Source organism: Sycon ciliatum, chromosome 7 (assembly GCF_964019385.1).
Source record: "Sycon ciliatum chromosome 7, ocSycCili1.1, whole genome shotgun sequence".
NCBI classification, from domain to species: domain Eukaryota; kingdom Metazoa; phylum Porifera; class Calcarea; order Leucosolenida; family Sycettidae; genus Sycon; species Sycon ciliatum.
In genome coordinates, this window is record NC_088649.1 from 7014896 (window position 1) to 7038160 (window position 23265).

Genomic DNA, 23265 nt, shown 5'->3' on the forward strand with positions numbered 1-23265 from the left:
CGCGAACTTGGACTCTTCCGAAGCGATTTTGCCGGACAAGAATCGCAACTCCACCATATCCTCTGGTTGCCGTACCGGATTTGTTATCATGAGATGGTCGGTCGCGACGAAATGTGGTATAACCGGAGATGGTGAGCGCTATGCTTGGATTTAGCCATGTTTCATTTAGACAGATGACATCAGGTTTGTTGAAATCAGCAATGACAGACAGTTCGGCAGATTTGTTAACGATTGAGCGGCAATTTACGGAAAGCAAGGTCAGTTTACCCTGGCAAGGGGGGAAGTAGGGCCGAGCCAGTGGATTCAGCTGTGGTCGCGCCATCATGCTGAGACTGAGGAGAGGACGTTGTTTGCCTGGTTGGCATTGCTGGTGTCAAAACTGTCCGCGGCAAAACGCCAGGGCCTAACCGTGTGCGAAAGAGCATCCGGCCAGAACCCTTTGTCAACGACTGTGTTCTCATCAGCTGCCTCGACGGTCACCCGTGCGTAGGCAGTTCTGAAGTGCTTGGATGCAAATATGACACCTTCCTGAATCTGCACTCCTCGGGCAGAGCACCATTCAGCAATTGATGATGCGGAGCAGTGGGGCTGCACGGATCAACATGACTGTCCACTCCATGCAACTTTCTGTACGCGCTGAGGGCGCCGGATCCGGTTATTCGACTGGATTTTTTGTAGTGGTTGTCAATACAGTTTAATGTCATAAAATGGCTGTAAATACAGTATAATGTAAATAATAACAATTGTAATTGCAAATGTACAACTACGATGTACTTAGTACAGTCATGATCATACGCTCTCTTGTCACGTGACAGTTCTGTCCGTTTGGTTTTAGCGAATTCAAATACTAAGAAAACAAAAACAAAGAAAACATGTCAAAAACCGGCCTTGGACACCGAACACAACTGCCTCAGGACTGGATAGCAGCTTCAGTCACCACCATCACGACAGAGGTGTCCATGGCTGGCAGGGGACGAATCCGCCGTGCGCCCCGCAAACAAGCAATGCTGGATCTCAGCAGGGAAAAAGACAGCCGGCACCGGATCCACGACATGACCTGGCTGTACGGCTCCTTCCTCTTCTCTGACTGGATTTCCATGTACACGACAGTATATGTAGAGTGCTGCTCAATGAACTTGAACTTCGATCCCGCCAGGCAAGGATGTGCTGGAAGCTGTACAGCCCTAGACCTGCAAACACTGGGATTCACTAGACCTGCAAACACTGGGATGTTCACTAGCCGAGGGTGCAAATCCGACTCTATCAATCGGATTTTTCACCAACAAACAATGCACATTATGCACATGCATGCATACGATTGTATCTTCACCCGTTCAATCGTTGTGATGCAAAAAGAAAAGAAAACAGAAAACAAGTCTTTGTCGCACAAAGTCATGGCTATGCGCTTCCCATGCCGAACAAATCTTCCACTAACCTTGCCATTGTGTGTTGCACGGCAGACAGACATCAGGTCGCACGGGGCCCAGTGAAGAAAATTACCAACTATTGCTGCATTAGTTGGAAGCAGGGAGTACTAAAATACCAAACTTACTACTGCTCCCTGGTTGGAGGTTTGCCGTTCACTGATTGATCTTCAGCGTCAAATGTTGGACTAATTTTGCTCCACCCCCCCCCTGTATCGTGGATCAAATAATATGTATGGAAGGACCAACGAACATGTACATTCACTCTTGTGTGGGGAAAGTCGTGTCACCCCCTTGTTCACTATCCTGGCTACGCCTCCTGGTAACAGTTTTATGATCTGGTTACTTTGGTGTACAGTTAAGTTAGTCATAACTTATAAGAAGAAAATAGGACCAAAGAGCTACACTTTACGCTGTAATGTCCACTAACACCACCAGTTGCTTCACAATCAGCTCATGCGATAACATTGCACTACACTGACCAACGGTACTGACGTTCTACACCTAACTGGCAATCAGCTCTAGCACATCTTGGAGGCGCACTCCTACAGCTTTCCAGCTGGGAAGGTTCTAGGTTATAGACATAAGGAGGGATAGGTGGGAGCAATCAAGACAAGCACGAGATGAAAGTCTCAGCTGGGGAGGATGTTGGCGGATATACCTGTAGGTCGAGGACGATACTGGCAAAATCGTCAATCAAAACGGCCAAACCACAATTCAAGGACGCACAGCAGCATACCACACAACTTTTGTGACTCTAAGATTCAAAGATCGATTAGAGGGGAAGCTATATAAACACGAATTATGAGTAACCAAACGCCTCAGTACTACAGTTCAGTATATCGACCAAGACCTTTAAAATGTAGAAATAGGCAGCAGTAACAAGCAGCATCTTCACACGCCGATCGTTGGTCCTCTCTTGTTTTTATAAATTAATCCTTGGCTCTCCACAGCAGTGTAATAAGTCATAACTTGTAACATTTTCCTTACTTTTCATTAACTTTTATTTGAGTAACGAATGAGGTTCTCGCAATTTGTCACAATTTGGCTATCTGGTCCTGATGTCTATTGGCATGCCACGCAAAGCACCTTTTTCGTTTTGTCATCAAGGACGTGTATTCCTATGCTTCCTGTTTGGCCTGTGAAAATGAGCCTCTTACGTTATGCAACTGTTTCAACACCACTCTCTCTCTCTTCCAAGTCAGCTTGTCGACACGCGGGTAAAGGGAAGAAAGTGACTACATGTAATGCACCAGTAGAAACATTGATATGGGCTGCAGCTTATAGGACATTCTTCACTTGCAAGAGTACCAGGCTAGCTGACGATCATTACCTTATCTCGAGGTACTAATAGCCAGGCTATTGCCTTCGCAATGTTCTGCCTCCATCATTAGCGAATGACTTTATCGACTGTCCGTGGTGGATAAAACATTCTTCACCTGCAAGAGGGCCAGGCTAGATGACGATCATTACCTTCTCTCGATGTACTAGTAGTCAGTCTATTGACTTCAGAATTTCCTGCCTCAACCATAAGGGAATGGCTTTAAAGGCTGTCCGTAGTGGAAAGAATTTAAGATTTCTCAAGAGATCTGTTCTTCTGCAGGTTTCAGTAGATGTTTCGGGAAAATTAGAAACAATTGTCAACACTGGATCGGTTGGGAAAGGATACCAGTCTTCGCGACCACAGGGTTGGCAGATTTATTTATTTCACAGAAGATCATTGTATAGAATACAAATCCAAAACAAAATAATGCACATAAGATTACGGTTCTTCACTATCATAGCGTATCACATTTGTGGCTATGATCAGCCTTGGTTGATTAGTATCAAAGACTGGACTGTTTTCAAACTGCTGCAAATGTTTTCTCTCTTTCTAAGAAACATAAACACACATTCCCTCTCTCACACACACCCATACTCTCTCACACACACCCATACTCTCTCATGCACTCTATCTCTCTCTCTCTCTCTCCCTCTCTCACTCACTTTTCCGTAGAACTCATTAGACACAAAAGAAGAAATGCATTTGTACACACAGTAAAAACTTTTAAACGACATTTTATGCATTTCATTTTACGTTGTGAATACGCTCGAGTTTATGAAAACCTTTGCGCACTCTTCGCACCTTTACGGACGTTTTCCTGTGTGTATACGTTCATGATGACGTAGATGGTGTAACCGGTTGAATGACCTTCCACATGTCTTGCACGAAAAAGGTCTTTCTCCTGAATGGATACGTCCATGTCTTCGTAAACCGGATGATTCTGTGAATGACGCGCCACATGTCTTACACTTGTGCGGTCTCTCTCCGGTATGAGCACGTTTATGAACACATAGAGTGCATGAGTGAGAGAAAGACATCCCGCATACATCACACTTGAATGGTCGATCTCCAGTATGCGTACGTTTATGAGTACATAGATTGCTTGACTGAGTGAAAGACATCCCGCATACATCACACTTGAAAGGTCGATCTCCAGTGTGAATACGTTCATGGTCGCGGAGGTGAGAAACGTTCTTAAGTTCCTTCTTGCAAAACTGGCACCTTTGTGATGTCTTACATTTAGACCGCTTGTACGGATTCTGACTCTGAGCCATAACCTTAGCAAAATCAGATATTTGTTGGACAGGACCTCTGTGTTCAACCGGCTTGGCACACGAATCAGGTTGTTCCCATGCTTCACGTGTTCTTCCAGCAGAAACTCCAGTATTGGACTCTGTGTCTGGAGTTAAGACGTCCATTTAAAACTGAGAAGATGGTTTCATAGGCGAAATACGTTTATCATACGCGCTGAACGCAGAAGTCCGGTTCTCGACGTCTTCCAGTTCTGACGGTGCACTAGACGTAGCTTCATCCCTTTCGCTTTTGCGGTCAGTTCCATGTGTCGTATTGAAAGCTGGTTGACGATTAGAAATACGCGCCGAAAGAATTGTGTTCCACGCCCGTTTTATCAATGGCGGAGGAGAAACAGGAAATATGCTACTGGTATCCTCAGGGGGTGTATTACTCGTGTCTTCTCTGTTTTCCAGTGAAGCGGATCTCATACACGACGCTTTCGCCGTGTTTTCTTCGCCAAAGTTTGACTCAGAAAATGGTGGAACCGACGATTGGCCATGCTGTCTAGAAAGTTGGAGGAGCACATTCCCCTTTAACTTCATCAATGGCGGCATTGGTGGTAGTTCATTAGAATCAATACTGCAGTCAGACTTCAACTGCTCAAAGTCTTCCATTGTTTCATAGACAGAATGGCAACAACTCTGGAAGGGAAATTGAATAACCGAGCCAATATTACTCGTAGCCACTTCACTCAGTGAATTTAAATTACGGATCCAGAATGGTTCGCTCTGTGGGCCGAGCCAATATTACTCTCAGCCACTTCACGCCGTGATTTTAAATTATGGATGCAAAATGGTTCGGTCTGTGTACTTTAATATCGTGTTCTAGTGTGAAAAGCCAAATTAGCTGATAAAAAAGGGTTTGCCATAATTCTGACTGCCAGCAATGCGTGACAATTTTACGTATTTTCTCCACTTCAAGTACATGGCAACTTGCTGTCACAATCTCAAGCTTCCATGGACGTTTACATCAATTGTCGCACAAAAGGATTTTAGTTGCCTGGGGAGCATCTTTTCGTTTTAAGTGAGAAATGATCACTCTTACTGTTCTTTGTCAGTGTCAACACTACACGTTATTCTTCGGCACTGAACTGCCATTCTTAAATAAGTAAAGGATCTATCACTTCCGAAAATTTTACTTTTTCAAGAATGCAAAATGTCTGTTGCTGAGTAGAACATCGCGGAGAAGTGAGCGTTCCTGCACTGGTATGTGTTTGGATGTACCGGTACATTGTATTTCAGCATGGTGGAGTGGAAAAATTCAAATTAGTTTTTTCAAGAAAACGCAAAAAGGGGGATGAGGTCCTCTGTGCTAGAAAAAAATCTCCCAATGAATACTTCTTGCTAAATGAGGACGTGGCTGTCTATTTTGTCTCCCCTTGTAATGATTTGCTTATTTTCAGGACGATCATTTGTTCCGTCAGGGGATGATGGCCCTCATCTCTCTAATATGCTGGCGTGGCTAAGCGGTGCTGCCCGAGGAACTCTTCTATGATCAGGCAATTATGGCTTGATGGAGCTATATTGGTAGCCTGGTTTATCCACTGTGGCAAGTCTCGTTTGCAGACCCATTAATCATGTGATGTTTTGACCATTTTTGAGGGGTTAGCTAATATCAAAATTCCCTTCAAACAACTTTTAAAGGGCTTTGCGCAGTCGATCTACACACCAAATAATCGTGCCTGCAAATTTTGAGCGAAATCGGAGAGATTGAAGTCTACAAGTTGTAGTCTTCTCAGACATGCTCATTCAACAAAGCCTTAGCTTATATCTTCTTTCTATATAAAGTAAAACCTTCTGAGTTCAAAGGCTATACCAGAATAATACTATTAACTTCTGACATAATACATGAGAACAAGACCATGGAAACGAACATAAATACAGAACTACATTATCCACGTCAGCTTGCGATTCCGTACAATCATAGTCTATTACGTGTGTGGCTAGGACCAGACTTGTGTGAATAGCATCAAAGAGTGATTTCTTTTTCTAAATGCTGTGAATGTTTACTATCTTTAAACCAGACACACACACACACTGTTTCTCTCTTGATCTTACAATTCATAAGCGGGAAGAAAAGAAATACATTTTCACCCATACAAAACACTATCTACCGACTTTTAGGCTATTCATTGCAGGTTATAAATACACTGGTGTCTAGGATAACATGATGATGTTCTGAAAAACTTTGTGTACTCTCCGCACCTATACGGACGTTCTCCTGAATGTATACATTCATGGTCATGTAGTTGGGATGACTGTGTGGATGACCTTACACATGTTTTGCACATGAAAAGTCTTTATGCAGAATGGATCCGTTCATGTCTGCGTAAATTACACGACCGAGTGAACGATGTGCCACATGTCTTACACTTGTGCGGTCTCTCTCCAGTATGAGTACGTTGATGAACACGTAGATTGCTTGACGTAGTGAAAGACTTCTCGCATGCATCACACTTGAATGGTCGTTCTCCGGTATGAGTACGTTTATGAACATGTAGAGTGCTTGACCAAGAGAAAGATATGCCGCATACATCACACTTGAATGGTCGATCTCCAGTATGAGTACGTTTATGAGCGCAGAGACTGCTAGAGTGAGTGAAAGACTTCCCGCATGCATCACACTTGAATGGTCGATCTCCAGTATGAACACGTTCATGTTCGCGGAGGTGAGATACTTTTTTGAACTCTTTTGGGCAAAACTGACACCTTTGCGAGGTCTTATACCTAGAACGCTTCTGTGAATCCTGATTCTGAGCCATCGCCTTAGAAGAGTCGGAATTTTGTCCAGCGCACACTCCAGTATTTGACGATTTGGACGGAGTTAAGGGGTCCATTTCAAACTGAGGAGATGATCTCACAGGCGATGCACGTTTCTCGTACCCGCTGACCGCTGAAGTCCAGTTCACCACGTTTTCCATTTCAGAAGGTGTACTAGAAGTTGCTTCATCCCTTTCGCTTTCGTCGGCTGTTCGAAATGTCTGTTCGAAAGCTGGTTGACGGTTAGAAATGCTGCCGGAGAGAATTGTGTTCCTCGTCCATTTTATCAATGGCGGAGGAGAAACAGGAGTTAGGCTACTGGTACACTCAGGGGCTATGTTACTCGTGTCCTCTCTGTTTTGCAGTGAAGCAGATCTCATACACGATGCTTTCTCCATGTTTTCCTCTAAAGGGTTAGGCGCAGGAGATGGTGGAGCACACGATGGATCATGCTCTCTAGAAGTTTGTATGAGCTTCTTCCTCTTCGACTTCATCAATGGTGGCATGGGTGGTAGTTCATTCGAATCCACACTGCAGTCAGACATCGACTCCTCAAAGTCTTCCATTTCTCACAGAACTTCATCAACTCTGGAAGGTAAATTGCATAGCACAGCTAATATTACTCGTAGCAACTTCACGCAACTACCAAAACAACGGATGTAGAATGGTTACAATCTGTGTACTTTAATATCGTATTCTAGTGTGTCAAAAGCCATAATATTATTAGTTGATACCAACGGGTTTGCTATATTTACGGCAGCCTGCAATACGTGCCAAGTATAAACACGTTCTCAACATCAAGTACATGGGAACTTGCTGTTACCATCTCAAGCTGTCATGGAATTGTGCGCCAATTGTGGCACAAACAGAATCTGATGTTAGTTGCCAAAGGAGGATCGTGTCGTTTTTATTGATAAATGATCACTCATACCTAGAGTTGTCACTGTCAACGTTGCACTTCGTTCTTCAGTGCTCAGCTGCTATTCTGACACAAGTAACGGATCCATCACTCACCAAAAATTCGCTGTTTCAGAATGAAGAGTAAGAACTCATACTCCGAGGGTAATGGAGTCTGGTTTTGAAGCCACTGTGAATACATGTAGGTCTCAGTGAGCAGTCACGTCTCGATGACCGATCACGATCCCCGTGACCAATCAAACAGTCACAAATCCCCGAAGAGCAGTCATAAAGTCACAAACCAGTTTGAATCCCGATGACCAGTCAGAAACAGCCGCGACTTTCTCTGTGAACGGTCACAGGATCCACGTCAAAATATTACGACTCAACTGCAGGCATTCACGCGTTCAGCATACTTTTTTCCTTCACAGGTTTCAGAAGTGAGCAAGAAAGATTTCGATCAACTCTCGATCTCCGCGTAGTTTACTTGTAGCTCGAGTCTGGTGTGTGTGGGCTCCTCTCCAAAACGAAGGGTGGTCGAAAATCTTGCAGGCTTCAGATAGAATCTCTTTTGATAGGACGTTCTGGCTAGTAGGTCGTGCTATTCATCATATTTGAAGAACAAACTTCGTCGTTCAGAAAAGCTATTTCGGAATATTTTCAGTCCGACATGTAATTTTTGCATGCCGATCTTGCTAGAGCAGAGACTGACTTCAACTGATCCAGCATGCAATCAGCACTCGATTTGTGTTTTTGGAGAGGATGGGTGACAAGATTACGGAGTCAGAAGTGGACATCGTCGACGATGCAGAGACGAAAATATAATGAAGATGGAAATGAAAATATGTTCATTTCCAAGAAGGTACTGAGTACATCAAGCACCTTCGTGTGTGTAGCTCTGTCTTTCTTGTGGAAGACTCCACAGAAAAACAATGTCCAGCTTGTTGAAACTGAAACTGCCTCTCAGTTGAAGTCGTTTAGGAAGACATCTATTCAAGACATCATTAATCCATTCTCAAGAACCATCGCAAGAAATTAAATCAAGTCATGTTTATCGATAAGAATGGCGAACTAGACCAGAGAAGTGTGAGTGTCTTGTTTTGACTGCAGGAAACCGTATTTCAATATTCTGGCTCAACGTAGTGCTTACGCAGTTTACTGCTTCGAACACATCGTCATTTCTACTCCCAAAATAACTCTGTAAAATTTATTGATGCAACATTAATCATTATGCATCATGGTCTTTCTCGTTGTGCTGCTATAACGTGTATAAGTACATGCATACGAGTACTGTGTACCGTTTACTGTCTCCTTGTCACTGTTTTTGGGCGATCCTCCACACCTTCATTTGTCTTCCAATTATTGATTTTATAGAAATATTTACTCACTTCAACTTCTTTTGATTGCTGGTGCGAATGTAGCCTGCGATGCCTGCTTGTTAGTGAGAGTGCACCAGACATGTATCGATATGTTTGTCTGACGAGATGTTCTTGAACTGGCATGCTGCTTTGCTTAGATAAGGTTTAGAATTGGGTGCTCAATGGCCTGGAGGAATTAATCATGTTTGCGATCAGTATCACCAAGAGTACGGTTCTTCCGTCTACGCATCTCTTCTTGGCTTGTGGATTGGTTGAAAAGAGATAAAATAATAATACAGAAGTACTTGTGTCCAAGTGTCGTCATGAAAACAAGTTCTACCTCCGTAACTTTGTCCGCAAGGTCACGTGAATCTAGCTGGTAGTCCCGCTGCCTATTTGTGTGTGTGTGTGTGTGTGTGTGTGTGTGTGTGTGCGTGTGTGTGTGTGTGTGTGTGTGAGTAAGTGTGCGTGCGCATGTGTGTGTGTGCATGCGTGAGAAAGAGAGTGTGTGTGTGTGAGAGAGAGAGAGAGAGAATGTGTGTGTGTGTGTGTGTGTGTGATTTAGAGAATGTGTGTGTGTTTGTTTGTGTGTGTGTGGATGTGTGTGTGTGTGTGGATGTGTGTGTGTGTGTGTGGGTGTGTGTATGTGTGTGTATGTGTGTGTGTGTGTGTGGATGTGTGTGTGTGTCTCAAACTCTCTCTTCTACTCTCCCGCTGTCTTGGGGGCGGCGTGGCCAAGCATTTGGCAGCTGTACACCAGGCCAGGTGTGTGTGTGTGTGTGTGTGTGTGTGTGTGTGCGGATGTGTGTGTGTGTCTCAAACTCTCTCTTCTACTCTCCCCCTGTCTCGGGGGCGGCGTGGCTAAGCATTTGGCAGCTGTACGCCAGGCCAGGTGTGTGTGTGTGTGTGTGTGTGTGTGTGTGTGTGTGTGTGTGTGTGTGTGTGTGATGTAGAGAGTGAATGACATAATTATGTGCGTGTGTGTGAGAGAGAGAGAGATTTAGAGAATGTGTGTGTGTGTGTGTGCGCGCGCGTGTGAGTGTATGTGAGAAAAGGAAGAGAGTGTGGGTGTATGTGTGTGTAATGGTGTGGGCATGTGTGGTCCCCAGCTCTATTCTATGTCATTCACGCTGGAACTGCTGCTGCATAGCCCCAAGTCTGAAGACTTGGCAACATCACGCCTGCACCTGACTCTTGCACTATAATACCTGTCGCCTATGATACCCCTCAGAATTTCCCACCTTGCTCCCCCTTATGTTCAGGCTGCCCGTTTAGGAGCCATCAGTTGCCTGACGATCGTAGTAATACGTGAAACTCAGAGTTGTGACAAAGCCTCCAATCACTCTTGTAATACAGAAATACCTATATTCTGCCTGTGACTACTCACAGAGAAAGAGTGCTCACAGCTGTACATGCCGCATGGAATTATAGTGGTCACAACTGTATTCTGTGACAGCTCATAGGGAATTATAGTTTCCACAACAAATCCTGCAGTACGAAGCACCCTGCGAGCAGTCACGAACTGTGTACTTTACACATGTACATGGATGGTGATTTGTGACTGGTCATGGGGCATTGTGACTGGTAAACTAATTTGTGACTGGTTATGGGGGGTTTGTGACTGTTTGACTGATCACGGGGACCGTGATTGGTCACGGAGCCTTGACTGGTCACTGAGTCCTACATACATCCCGCTGTTGTATGCATCATCGACATCGACATCATCATCATCATTACCTGCTCTCGAGCTGGTTAGGGTAGGACGTTCACTTCAGAATGTGTTGCATCAATCATTGGCGAATGACTTTGCAGGCTGTCAGTGGTGAAAAGGATTTCAAAGTTTTCCAAAGGTGCCGTTCTTCTGCAGGCTGTTAGTAGTGTTAGGTACCTCTGCACATGCTACGTCATTCTCACCTACGTCATTCTCACCTTTCGTTCCGTTGGCCTGCGTAGCTACTTAACTTGCGCACCCATGTTTGCCATAGCTACCCAGGCCCTATATATTGCGTCAACTCTCTTCAGATCTCTTAGTCAACTCTCTTCGAATCATTCTCTCTTTCACAATGTAGTCGTTTAGTTCCTCTTTCTCTCTGTCTCTCCGTCTATGGTAAATGTCTTCCCACTACTAGTACCTGTCTCCAGTTGTTCCTTTGTGTCTAGGATGTTGAGTCCTTGTGTGACTCAACATTGGCGCTCGTCTTTTCGCTCGGACCCACGACCCTGCTCCAGAACTCGTCGTCAACCTCGTCTCGTCCATGTCAACCTCGTCTCTCCTACGCCAACCTCGTATCGTCGTCAGTCTCGTCTCTTCTACGCCAACCTCGTCTCGTCTCTATCAACCTCATCTCTCCTACGCCAACCTCGCCTCGTCTATGTCAACCTCGTCTCGTTCAAGCTATGCAGGTCAGCTACCTTTCTCTCTTTCTTTTTTTGTATGCGTTCCTTCATCGTCAAATTTATTTTCGTGGTTTTGTTTGTAGTGTGTGTGCGCGCGTGTGTTCATAAAACATTACAAAGTTAGGGGTCCGATCATGGTGAGCCACGCTCTAATTTTTGAATGTTTAGCAAAAGTGTAACTAGGCTGTATTAGCTGTGCAAAATACTAGTAATTCACGTTCCTCGTCAAACTCCAATAGTTATTACACACTATAAGTAGTACAGGAACGTTGTAATGATCTGTAGTGCATTTTTAGTACACAATTTGTGAGATCCGTGCGCGTGCAATATGTGTGTGTGTGTGTGTGTGTGTTTTCTCCTTCAGTCGTTTAAAAAAAATCTTTTTCTCTTTTTTTTCTCTCCGCGAGGACGCGGGATTATTTTTCATGGAGGTGGCGGATGTTAGGTACCTCCGCCGGTGTACGTCATTCTCACTTACGTCAATCTCACCTTTCTTTCCGTTGGCCTGGGTAGCTACTTGCGCACCCATGCTTGCCATAGCTACCCATGCCCTATATATTGCGTCAACTCTCTTCAGATCTCTCTCTCAACTCTCTTCGAATCTCTCTCTCTTTCACAATGAAGTCGTTTAGTTCCCCTTCTCTCCGTCTCTCTGTCTATGATAAATGTCTTCCCACTACTAGTACATGTCCCCAGTTGTTCCTTTGAACAGTCGATCTACACCCCAAGTTAACGTGCCTGCGAAATTTGAGCGAAATCAGGGATATCAACTTACACACACTGTCGGGTCTTCCATGCTCTCTTAAAAATCAACAAAACTTGCGAACGTATCTGCAATCTGAATGAAATAAAACGTTCTCAGATTAAAGATTACCCTAGAAAATTATTATTAACTTCTGACATAATACATGAGAACAAGATCATGGAATACTGGGAATGGAAGAGAAATACAGAAGTACATAATCCACATCAGCTTGCGAATCTGCACTGTCATAGTCTATTGCGTGTGTGGCTACAATCAGACTTGTGTGAATAGCATCAAAGACTGGGCTGTTTTCAAACTGCTGCGAATAATTATGACATTGTGCTATATTTCTACCACACACACACACACACTCTCTCATTCTCTGTTCGTAAAATTCATGAGCACGAAGAGGAGAAATGTATTTTCATACCATACTAAAAGACTTTCTAACGACTTTTAGGCTCTTCATTTCATGTGAAGATCACACTTGTGTCTGCGTAGACTTGATGATGTTCTGAAGAACTTTGCGCCCTCTTCGCATCTATACGGACGTTCTCCTCATGTATACTGTCATAGTCGGGATGACTGTGTGAATGACTATACAGTTGTCTTGCCCGTAAAAGGTCTTTAGTTGGAATGGATACGTTCATGTATGCGTAAATGGGTCGATCGTAAGAACGATGTGCAACATGTCTTACACTTGTGCGGTCTCTCTCCAGTATGAGTACGTTGATGAGGATATAGATTGCCTGAGTGAGAAAAGGACTTTCCGCATACATCACACTTGAACGGTCGATCTCCAGTGTGAACACGTTCATGCTGCCGGAGGTGAGAAACGTACTTGAACTCCTTTTGGCAAAACTGACACCTCTGTGATGTCTTACACTTAGAATGCTTAAACAGATCCTGATTCTGAGCCACTAACTTAGAAGATTCAGAATGTTGTCCGATAGCACGCATTCGTTTAACTGGCATGCCAAACGCATCAGGTTGTTCCCATGGTTCAGGTGTCCTTCCAGGAAAAACTCCAGTATTTGACGCCGCGGCTGGTGTTAAAACTTCCATTTCAATTTGAAGAAACGGTCTCAACGACGATGCCCGTTTCTCATACCCGCTGAACGTTGAAGTCCAGTTCACCACGTCTTCCTTTTCAGATAATGTACTTGCCGTTTCTTCATTCCGTTCGCTTTTGGTGGCGGTTGGAAATGTCTTTTCGACAGCTGGCTGATGGTTAGAAATACTGGCTGAAGGAATTGTTTTCCTCGTCCATTTTGTCAACGGCGGAGGAGAAACAGGACTTGTGCTACTGGTATACTCAGGGGTTACACTACTCTTGTCTTCTCTGTTTTCCAGTGAAGCGGATCTCATACACGACGCTTTCTCCATGTTTTCTTCTAAAAGGTTTGACGCAGGAGATGGTGGAACGGACGATGGACCATGCTCTCTAGAAATTTGGTTGAGCATATTCCTCTTCAACTTCATCAATGGCGGCATTGGTGGTAGTTCATTAAATGCCACACTGCCGTCAGACATCGACTTCTCCAAGTCTTCCATTTCTCACTGAACTGCAACGACTCTGGAAGGAAAATTGTATACCGAGCCAAAATTACTCGTAGCCATTTCACGCAGTGAATTTAAACTAACGAATGCGGAATGGTTCGCTCTGTGCACTTTAATATCGTGCTCTAGTGTGAAAAGCAATATTTGTTGATAAAAATAAAAGATGTGTTTGCCACAATTTTGTCAGCCCGCAATGCGTGACAATTGTATGTATGCTCTCTAAATCAAGTACATGGCAACTTGCTGTCACCATCTCAAGATGTTATGGACGTTTGCCAAGGGAGAATCTTGTCGTTTTAAGTGATAAATGATCACTCCTGCTGTGTTTTATTAGTGTCAACACTACACGTTGTTGTTCAGTACTGAACTCCCATCCTGACACAAGTAAAGGACGAATCACTCATCAAAAATTTACTTTTTCAGAATGCAAAAGGTCTATTGTAGGCTAGACGTCCCGGGGGGGGGGGGGGGGGGGTGTGATCTTTCCTGCACAGGTATGAGTTTGGTTGTACATGTACATGTACATTATATTTCAGCATGGTGAAGTGGAAATATTTTAAATTATTTTTTAAAGGAAAAGCAAAAAGGAGGATGGGTGGCATGTCCTCAGTGCTAGAAGTTGTGTTCTTCTATCTGGCAATGAAAAGTTCTCGGTAAATGAGGACGTGCATGTAGCTGTCTGTTTTGTCCGCCCTTGTAATTTGGTTATTTTCAAGGATAATCATTATGTTGTTTCGTCAGGGGGTGATGGCCCTCATCTCTCTGGGATGCTGGAGTGGCTAAGCGGTACTGGCGTGGCGAGAATGCCACGGAGTTCAGTTTACACGTTCATGTCATGTTCAGTTGCGATCTGCTTTCTCTTCCTGATTGCCATTGCGGTCATGCTGTCTGTTCTCTGTGATTTGACCTTTATCTCCTGGCATCTTACTGTCTTCATGTGCTCCCCTTGGGGGCACCTTGATGCCTGATGTAATATCGAATTTGTACAGCGGGCTACCATTTAGGTTCCGCTGCGGTCGGTTTCGCTGAGCCAGCCTTGGCACCGTGTAGCCTTTTGGTTGTTGTGTTCTTGTGCGTGCGGCATGAGGTTTTTAGCTGTACCTTTGTTTGGCTGCGCTGCCTTTTGGTTTCCAGAGAGTTTTTCTTTGCACTTGTAGTTTTTAGAACGAAATAGTCGGTTCGTGACATGGCGTTCTACTTCTAATCAACCATAAAGTCTTTCGTGTTGTGAGTGACTCCGTCGAGTGTGAGCTTGGTATACGGCCCATTACGGGACTGCGTGCGGCAGAAGCCTAGCGAAACACCATTTGGTAGCAGAGGATGGTTTGATAGTTGATACACGTTTCGATCGAAGAAATTTAGTTACGAGGTTGGATTTCAAAAATAGTTCCAACCATGGAGGAAGAACGAGAGAAAAGTAGTGCATGCGGAGAATATAGTGCTGAGACTGAGACAGCGACGGCGGCATCGATGTCAGAGCCGACCGGAGAGGATGGCGCTGGTTCTGGTGAACCTACGGAAGGCATGGAGAGCCTGATCATGAAGCTGAAAAGTGATAAGATACAACTGAAACGCAATCTAACGAATACCCGACGTGGGTTGACGATAGGAATGCGCGACAATGAGGTCGACGCTGTGGGTGCAGGACACCTTTACGATGAGCTGCGCTGCTGTGAGCAAGCAGTAACAGCAGTGCTTTCCGAGCTGAAAAGAAAATATGAATTCGTAAACGATAAAGGGAACGTGATACGGACTTTGGAGGAAATGGAGGAAGTCGATCGCGATGTGCAGACGGCAATTGATAGATACGACGAGTTTGTAGAGTTGTGGACTGCAAGAGCGAAGCAGTATGGACAGGCTCAAGCAGCACAGAGCCAGTTTGAACGAGGGGAGTCGTTTCCTTTACTGGATGTGGATGAATTCGGACTACGCCAAGGCAGTAGATCAGCTAGTTGAGTCGGTTTACGACAAATGCAGAGTGAACTGAGTGCGCTGACAATGGAAACAGACCGCAGGACTGGACTGCTACTAGAAAGATCACCGTCACGGAGGACGCCAAGAGGCTTTAGTACTGATGACAGCAAGGACACAGCAGCTGAAGAGACCAACACCAGTCCAAAACCGGGTGAGCAAGGAGCTTATCAAACGGAGAATAGCCTTCCCCCTGCACACACCACTGAGTCTGTCACCAGCCTCCCCAGTTCAAGTCACAGTGTACAGTCTAGTATCACGTCTTGTACTACCACTGCACAGCATGTACCTGTCACAAGCTCAAGCATGACTAGACCCATACCTAGTTCTGGACAAGCTGTACCTGTGAAGGACCATGTTTCTCTGGTCAAATCTAGTACCAGTCAGCCATCTAGCCTTGCTAGCATTCATGCCAGACTTGCAGGCCCAAGCAGTGGTCATGTAGGCAAGTCTGTGTTGAGTGTTGGATCTTTTCCAGGACATCCTGGAGCTAGCCTCAACTTTCAGGCCCCTGCGTTCCGGCCTGCAGCTCAACCAGTAAGCAGCAGAGCACCTGTGTACGGCACTGGGTTGCCCAGCAGTGATGTCTTTGGAAGGCTGAAGAAAGTAGCTGTTCCGACCTTCAGCGGAGATGTGCGGATGTACGAGACCTGGAAGGCCGCCTTTATGGCATGCATTGACGCTGCACCCGTCTCTCCACAACTTAAGCTTCTACAGCTTCGGCAGTATGTTACTGGTGAGGCACTCAGAGCAATAGAGCAGCTTGGCTACACCGCAGAGGCATACAGGATATCCCTGGAGCGGCTTGAAAGAAAATTCGGCGGACAACGACGTCAGGTGGCTATACAGCTGGAAACATTGGAAGCATTCCAGCCGATACAGCGCTACAACCCGCAAGCACTGGAGAAGTTTGCAGATTTGCTCGAGATTGCCGTAGTGAACCTCAAAGATGCAGGTCGCCACATGGAGCTACAGAACGGCACATTCTTCTCCCGTCTCCTGAGCAAGCTGACGAAGCAGATGGTGGCTCAGTACCAACGTTGGTTGTACGAGCACCAGCAAACCGAGGATGTGTTATCATTGTTGAAATGGGTGACACTGGAGGCTGAATTCCAGACTACGGCAACGGAGATAGTAGACGGTATCCAGAAGTCGGCATCATCCCGGCCAAGTAGCCATCGCTCGTTGCAGCAGCGCAACGCTCATACACACTTGGCAGACGGACAGACGGCACGAGACGAGGAGACTTCTTTCATATCCTCTCGCGCCACTTGTCCAGAATGCAGCGGGAGCCATGGCATTTGGGAATGCTCCACCTTCAAAGGACACGACACAGGCCAACGGTGGACAAGAGCAAAGGAATTAAGCCTGTGCTATCGCTGCCTGGGAACAGGGCACAGAGGCGACAAGTGTCCTCGAACTCGCACTTGTGGTGTCGATGGTTGCCAACGGAATCATCATCGTCTACTACACGGCTTGGCACGATCAGATTTTGAGATCAGGAAGAAGCCGAGAGCCGATGGCAAGGAAAGGAGTTATGACAAAGCAAACACCAAGGCTGAACAAGGACACTGTGGCGTCGCAACAGCGCATGAGACTCCAACGGAAGGGGAGTCCCGCCAGCAATGCAGCAATGCAACAGCCGAGACGAGCTACACCAGTTTACGCACTGTGCCTGTCGTTCTCAGGTCCGGTAGTAAGCGGCTCGTCGTCAATGCGCTTCTGGACGACGGAAGTACCAACATCTTCATCCACGAAGACGTTGCCACAGCGCTAGGTATGAGTGGTGAGCAGCATGACATGACTATCAATATGCTGAATGGAAAGGGGAGCACTTTCAAATCCATGGAAGTGGAGTTCGATATCGCCAATATTAACGGTCAATCACGGACAACCGTAGTCGGACTCACAACTCCCAACCAGGTAACAGGACGTCTGCAGCTAACGGACTGGAGTAGCAAGAAGATTGGCTATGAGCACTTGGCTGATATACCGTTTCCGGAACCGGCCACCCCTGAAAGGATCGAGCTGCTCATTGGCGTCGACAATGCCGAGCTTCATCGTGCGTTGTATGAAGTGTCTGGACCAGCCGGAGAGCCCATCGCGCGTCTCACACCTCTCGGATGGACCTGCGTCGGAGCAGGGGTTAGCCGTGGCGGGGGCACAACCCACTGCTGTAGCGCTATCATCGCCAGCAGCGAGACCCTCCTGAGTGTGGATAAGACTTTGCGACAGTTCTGGGAAATTGAGCAAGTGACCAGCCCAGAACACCCCATGTCACCGGAAAACCTGGACGTCCTGACAGCGACAAAGAAACGAATGACGTTCACCAATGGTCGCTACTGTGTCGGGATGCCATGGCGGGCAGATGCATCACGGCCCACCAACAATTACGACATGGCAGCGAAGAGACTTGCGCAAACACAGAAGAGGCTGAAACGGGTCCCAGAAATTGCAGAGCGCTATGCAGAGACCATTGAGAGTTACGTGAGAAAAGGGTACGTGGTGAAGGTGAATGCAAACCCACGTGAAGCAGGATCGTGGCTCCTTCCACACTTCCCGGTTGTCCGACTGGACAAAAGTACGACGAAAGTTCGCATTGTGTTCGACGGGTCAGCTAAGCATGATGGCACCGCCCTCAACGACCTGCTGCACACCGGTCCGAAGTTACAACGTGATCTATCGGCTGTTCTGCTCAGGTTTCGGCGGCATCCGATCTGCATTGGCTGTGATGTTACGGAGATGTATCTACAGGTTGAAGTCAGAAAATCAGATCGGCCATATCTGAGATTCCTGTGGAATACAGACTCGCAGTCGGCTCCAGACGTGTACGAATTCAACCGGGTGGTATTCGGTCTGAACTGCTCCCCGTTCTTAGCGCAACTGGTCGCGCGAGAGCACGCTAAGACACTAGATCCAGAATTCGCCCGTGCAGCCGAGATGATGCTCGAATCAACTTACATGGACGACGGTATGGACTCAGTCTCTACGATTGCCGAGGGTGTGGCCCTGTACAAGAGTGTGACAGCAGCATTGAAGGGAGCAGGCATGGCAGTGAGGAAGTGGCTGTCGAATGCTCCGGAGCTGTTGGGTCACATACCCAGAGAAGACAACGGTATCTTCAGATGCCAGAGACTGTACTCCTATCTCTCCAAGTGACTTGCTGCTAGGCGACGCGAGCCACAGTATTGATGTACCCGGTGATGACCCAGCAGCTAGCCTGAGGAGACGCTGGAGACGAGTCCAGGAGCTGGTCAGACATTTCTGGGCAAGATGGATGCAAGAATGGCTGCCCATGCTGAGTGGTCGTGCCAAATGGAAGAAACCCTACAACAACGTGCAAGTCGGTGATGTCGTTATCCTACTCGCCAAAGACACACCACGTGGCCAGTGGCAGCTGGGACGCGCTGTCGATGTTCACCCAGGACGTGACGGGCTGGTACGAGTCGTGGACGTAAAGGTGAAGAACACCACGCTACGTCGCCCAATAAGCAAGATCTGCCCGCTGGAAGCATATCAGTGAGTTACTGAGTAGCAACAGCATTGGACCATCGCCATTGAAGTATGGTCATGTCTTTTCACTCTCTTGCTTCTCTCTTGCTTCGCACATGCTCTTTCATGTTGTTTTCATTTCTTGTTCCGTTGCCTATCATCTTTTTTTGATTTTTGTTTTTTTGTTTCTGTTTGCTTGAGCACTAGCAACTCAGGCAATCTTTTCTGTTTTTTCTTTCATTTTTCCGCTTCGAGTGTTGGTGATGTATCTCTCCGTAGACACATCAGGAAGGGGAGAATGGCGTGGCGAGAATGCCACGGAGTTCAGTTTACACGTTCATGTCATGTTCAGTTGCGATCTGCTTTCTCTTCCTGATTGCCATTGCGGTCATGCTGTCTGTTCTCTGTGATTTGACCTTTATCTCCTGGCATCTTACTGTCTTCATGTGCTCCCCTTGGGGGCACCTTGATGCCTGATGTAATATCGAATTTGTACAGCGGGCTACCATTTAGGTTCCGCTGCGGTCGGTTTCGCTGAGCCAGCCTTGGCACCGTGTAGCCTTTTTGGTTGTTGTGTTCTTGTGCGTGCGGCATGAGGTTTTTAGCTGTACCTTTGTTTGGCTGCGCTGCCTTTTGGTTTCCAGAGAGTTTTTCTTTGCACTTGTAGTTTTTAGAACGAAATAGTCGGTTCGTGACATGGCGTTCTACTTCTAATCAACCATAAAGTCTTTCGTGTTGTGAGTGACTCCGTCGAGTGTGAGCTTGGTATACGGCCCATTACGGGACTGCGTGCGGCAGAAGCCTAGCGAAACACCAGGTACTGCCCCGGGAACTTTCCTATGGTCAGGGAATGTTGGCTTGAATGAGCTCTATTCGTAGCTTGGTTTAACTGCTGTTGCAAGTTTCTTTTGGAGACCCTTAAATCATGTGATGTTTTGACCATTTTTTGAGAGGAATGCCAATTTTAAAGTTAGCTTCAGACAACTTTTTACACGCTTTGCACTGTCGATATAAACACCAAGGAAACGTACCTGCAAGATTTGAGCGAAATCGGACAGATCGACACGCACACATTCTCTGGTCTTGTCACACATGCTCTCTAAAAAGTCCCCCACCCTTCGCACAGAACTACGATCTCAATGAAATATGATTTTCTCACACCAAAGATTTTGCTAGAATAATATTGTTAACTTCTGACATAATACATGAGAACAAGACCATGGAATAGACCAGAAATGCAGAACTACATAAACCATATCAGCTTGCGATTCTGGACTATCATAGTCTATCGCATGTATGGCTACGATCATACTTGTGTGAATAGCATCAAAGTGTGGAATGTATTTTAAACTGCTGCGAATGTTCACTATCTTTTTAACAGATACACACAGATACACACACAAACAAAGACGCACGCGCAAACACACACACACACTCAATATTTTGTCCGTAGAATTCATAAGCGCGAAGAGAAGAAAGGCATTTTCACACATAGAAAACACCCTTCCTACAACTTTAGCCTCTTCATTGTAGGTTATAAATACGCTTGTGTCTACGAAGACTTGATGATGTTCTGAAGAACTTTGAGCACTCTCTGCACCTATTATAGACGTTCTCCTGTATGTATACGTTCATGGTTGCGGAGATGTGATGACTGTGTAAAAGACCTTACACATGTCTTGCAAGTGAAAGAGGTCTTTCTCCAGAATGGATACGTTCATGTCTGCGTAAAGCGGTCAAACTTAAGAACGATGTGTCACATTTCTTACACTTATGCTGTTTCCGTCCGGTATGAGTACGTTTGTGGGCACATAGATTGCGTGACAGAGTGAAAGACTTCTCGCATACATCACACTTGAATGGTCGATCTCCAGTGTGATCACGTTCATGCCGGCGGAGCTGGGAAACGTTCTTGAATACCTTTTGGCTAAACTGACACATCTGCGAGGTCTTACACTTAGAACGCTTGGACTGATCCTGCTTCTGAGCCAAAACCTTAGAAGAGTCAGAATTTTGACGGATAGGACGCGTGCTTGCAACCCGAATGTCACAAGGATCAGGTTGCTCCGATGTTTCTTGCAGCCTTTCAACGGAAAATCCGGTATTCGACGCTGTGGCTGGAGATACGGAGTCCTTTTCAATCTGAGGAGATGGTTTCACAGTCGATACACGTTTATCATACGCGCTGAATGCAGAAATCCGGTTCTCAACGTCTTCCAATTCGGGCGGCATACTAGTCGTTGCTTCATCCTTTTCGCTTTTTCTGGCGGTTGGGAATGTGTTTTTGAAAGCTGATTCACGATTAGAAATACTGGCTGAATGAATTGTGTTTCTCATCCATTTTATCAATGGTGGAGGAGAAACAGGAAATATGCTACTAGTATATTCAGGGGGTATAAAACTCGTGCCTTCTCTGTTTTCCAAGGAAGCTGATCTCATACACGACGCTTTCTCCGTGTCTGCTTCACCAATGTTTGACCCAGAATATGGTGGAACGCACGGCGGACCATGCTGTCTAGAACTCTTGTCGCGCCCATTAATCTTTGACTTCATAATTGTCCGCATTGGTGACAGTTTATTAGATTCCACACTAAAGTCAGACTTCGATTCCTCAAAGATTTCCATATCTCACTGATCTGCAATGACTCTGGAAAGGAAATTACACAACAGAGCCAATATTACTCGTAAACCACTTCGCGCAGTGATTCAAAAACTACCTTTGCAGAATGGATCGCTCTGTGCAAGTTAAGGGGGCAGCCTACCCATAAATTTCATATGGCATTCAATTGACCGTAACTTTGGTGTTTCTCAGTGGATTTGAGTGAAATTTTGACCACACACTCCTGCCACTATGCTGTCCCTCAGGACACGATTTACAAGTTCTTGCGCCTCACTGACAGGCTTTCCAGGCCGGAAAAACTCAAATATCCGGCATAGTGCCACGGTGTGCGAGCCACCCAGGAGCCAAACAAATGCATTCACAATTTTTTCACATTTTCGTGCCCATTCTGTCCGTGCGCGTGACCCAAACCTAAAACAAGTCCAGAAGCAGCCATGGGTGGTGGGGTAGGGGCCCTCAACGTGGCCCTGGAATCTATCACAACAGAACGAGTGGGCGTTCTCTCACGGACTCCCACAGACCCAATTCAATTTTTGAATATTTTTGGGTCTAGCACGTGCTACGAGGTCGTACCTTTGATACAACATCCAGTGTTGGGACCTCCATAGCAAGCCATTTCCACAGCGCTGCACGCCAAATCCAGGATGCCCTCAGAAACCGGCAAAGACTGCCACTCACGTTTCACTACTGCCTAGTACTGAATCCTACCTGACTTCTTGACACGACTCAAACTTGCCAAAGTCACTAAATCAACGTCAACTACAATAATCAAGCCACATATCCGCAACGTCACGAGGGTCCTGCTGCACGGCGGCGGGCTTCGCAAGCCGCCGTGCAGCCCAATACGTGTTTTTTTAACGTGATTTTTGGACTTTTTGGACTTGGGGCAAAATTCTGCACACTTTCGCGTGTTTCCATAATACGACAAGTTGCGCACGGTCTGCTCACATTCAAATACAGTGCTGCCAATAAATGACAGCATGCAAGGAAAATAATCTTTCCTTGCAAGGGCACATTTTCGGCCATAACTCTTGAACGGCTGGTCAGATAGGGACACAATTTTCAGAGAATTTGCAGCTATTCATACTCTTTCAACTGGCGTAGCACTCAATATGAATTTACAAATTCGATTTTTCAGCGAATTTTTGGGTAGTCTGCCACCTTATTATTATTATTATTATTATTATTATTATTATTATTATTATTATTGAGCCATAAATAAATGTAGAAGAGAAAAGGACATATGGATACGAGTTAAGAGTAACTATCCATCACTGTAACATGATACTATATACAGTCAGAAAGTGCAATAACTAGGCACAAAACTGACAGTGTACTGAAACATTCGACGTCCTGACACCTAGCTTCAACACATCTCCGTAGCGCTAACCGACAGCCTTCCAACTTGGAAGGTTCAAGGTTATG

At 45.8% G+C, this 23265-nt stretch overlaps 2 protein-coding genes and 1 pseudogene across 2 annotated transcripts; all 3 read right to left on the bottom strand.

Moving 5' to 3' along the window:
* Positions 1-3347: 3347 nt before the first annotated feature.
* Positions 3348-23265, bottom strand: part of LOC135821563 (zinc finger protein 239-like) — a 119207-nt pseudogene continuing 99289 nt past the window's right edge.
* LOC135820858 (zinc finger protein 79-like) lies at positions 5747-7433 on the bottom strand. The gene has a single exon (XM_065333900.1). It carries the CDS (start codon positions 7364-7366, stop codon positions 6341-6343), a length of 1026 nt encoding a protein of 341 aa, XP_065189972.1. The 5' UTR covers positions 7367-7433; the 3' UTR covers positions 5747-6340.
* On the bottom strand, positions 12221-13829 carry LOC135820864 (zinc finger protein 583-like). Its single transcript, XM_065333907.1, has one exon. The coding sequence runs from the start codon at positions 13749-13751 to the stop codon at positions 12825-12827; it is 927 nt and encodes a 308-aa protein (XP_065189979.1). The 5' UTR covers positions 13752-13829; the 3' UTR covers positions 12221-12824.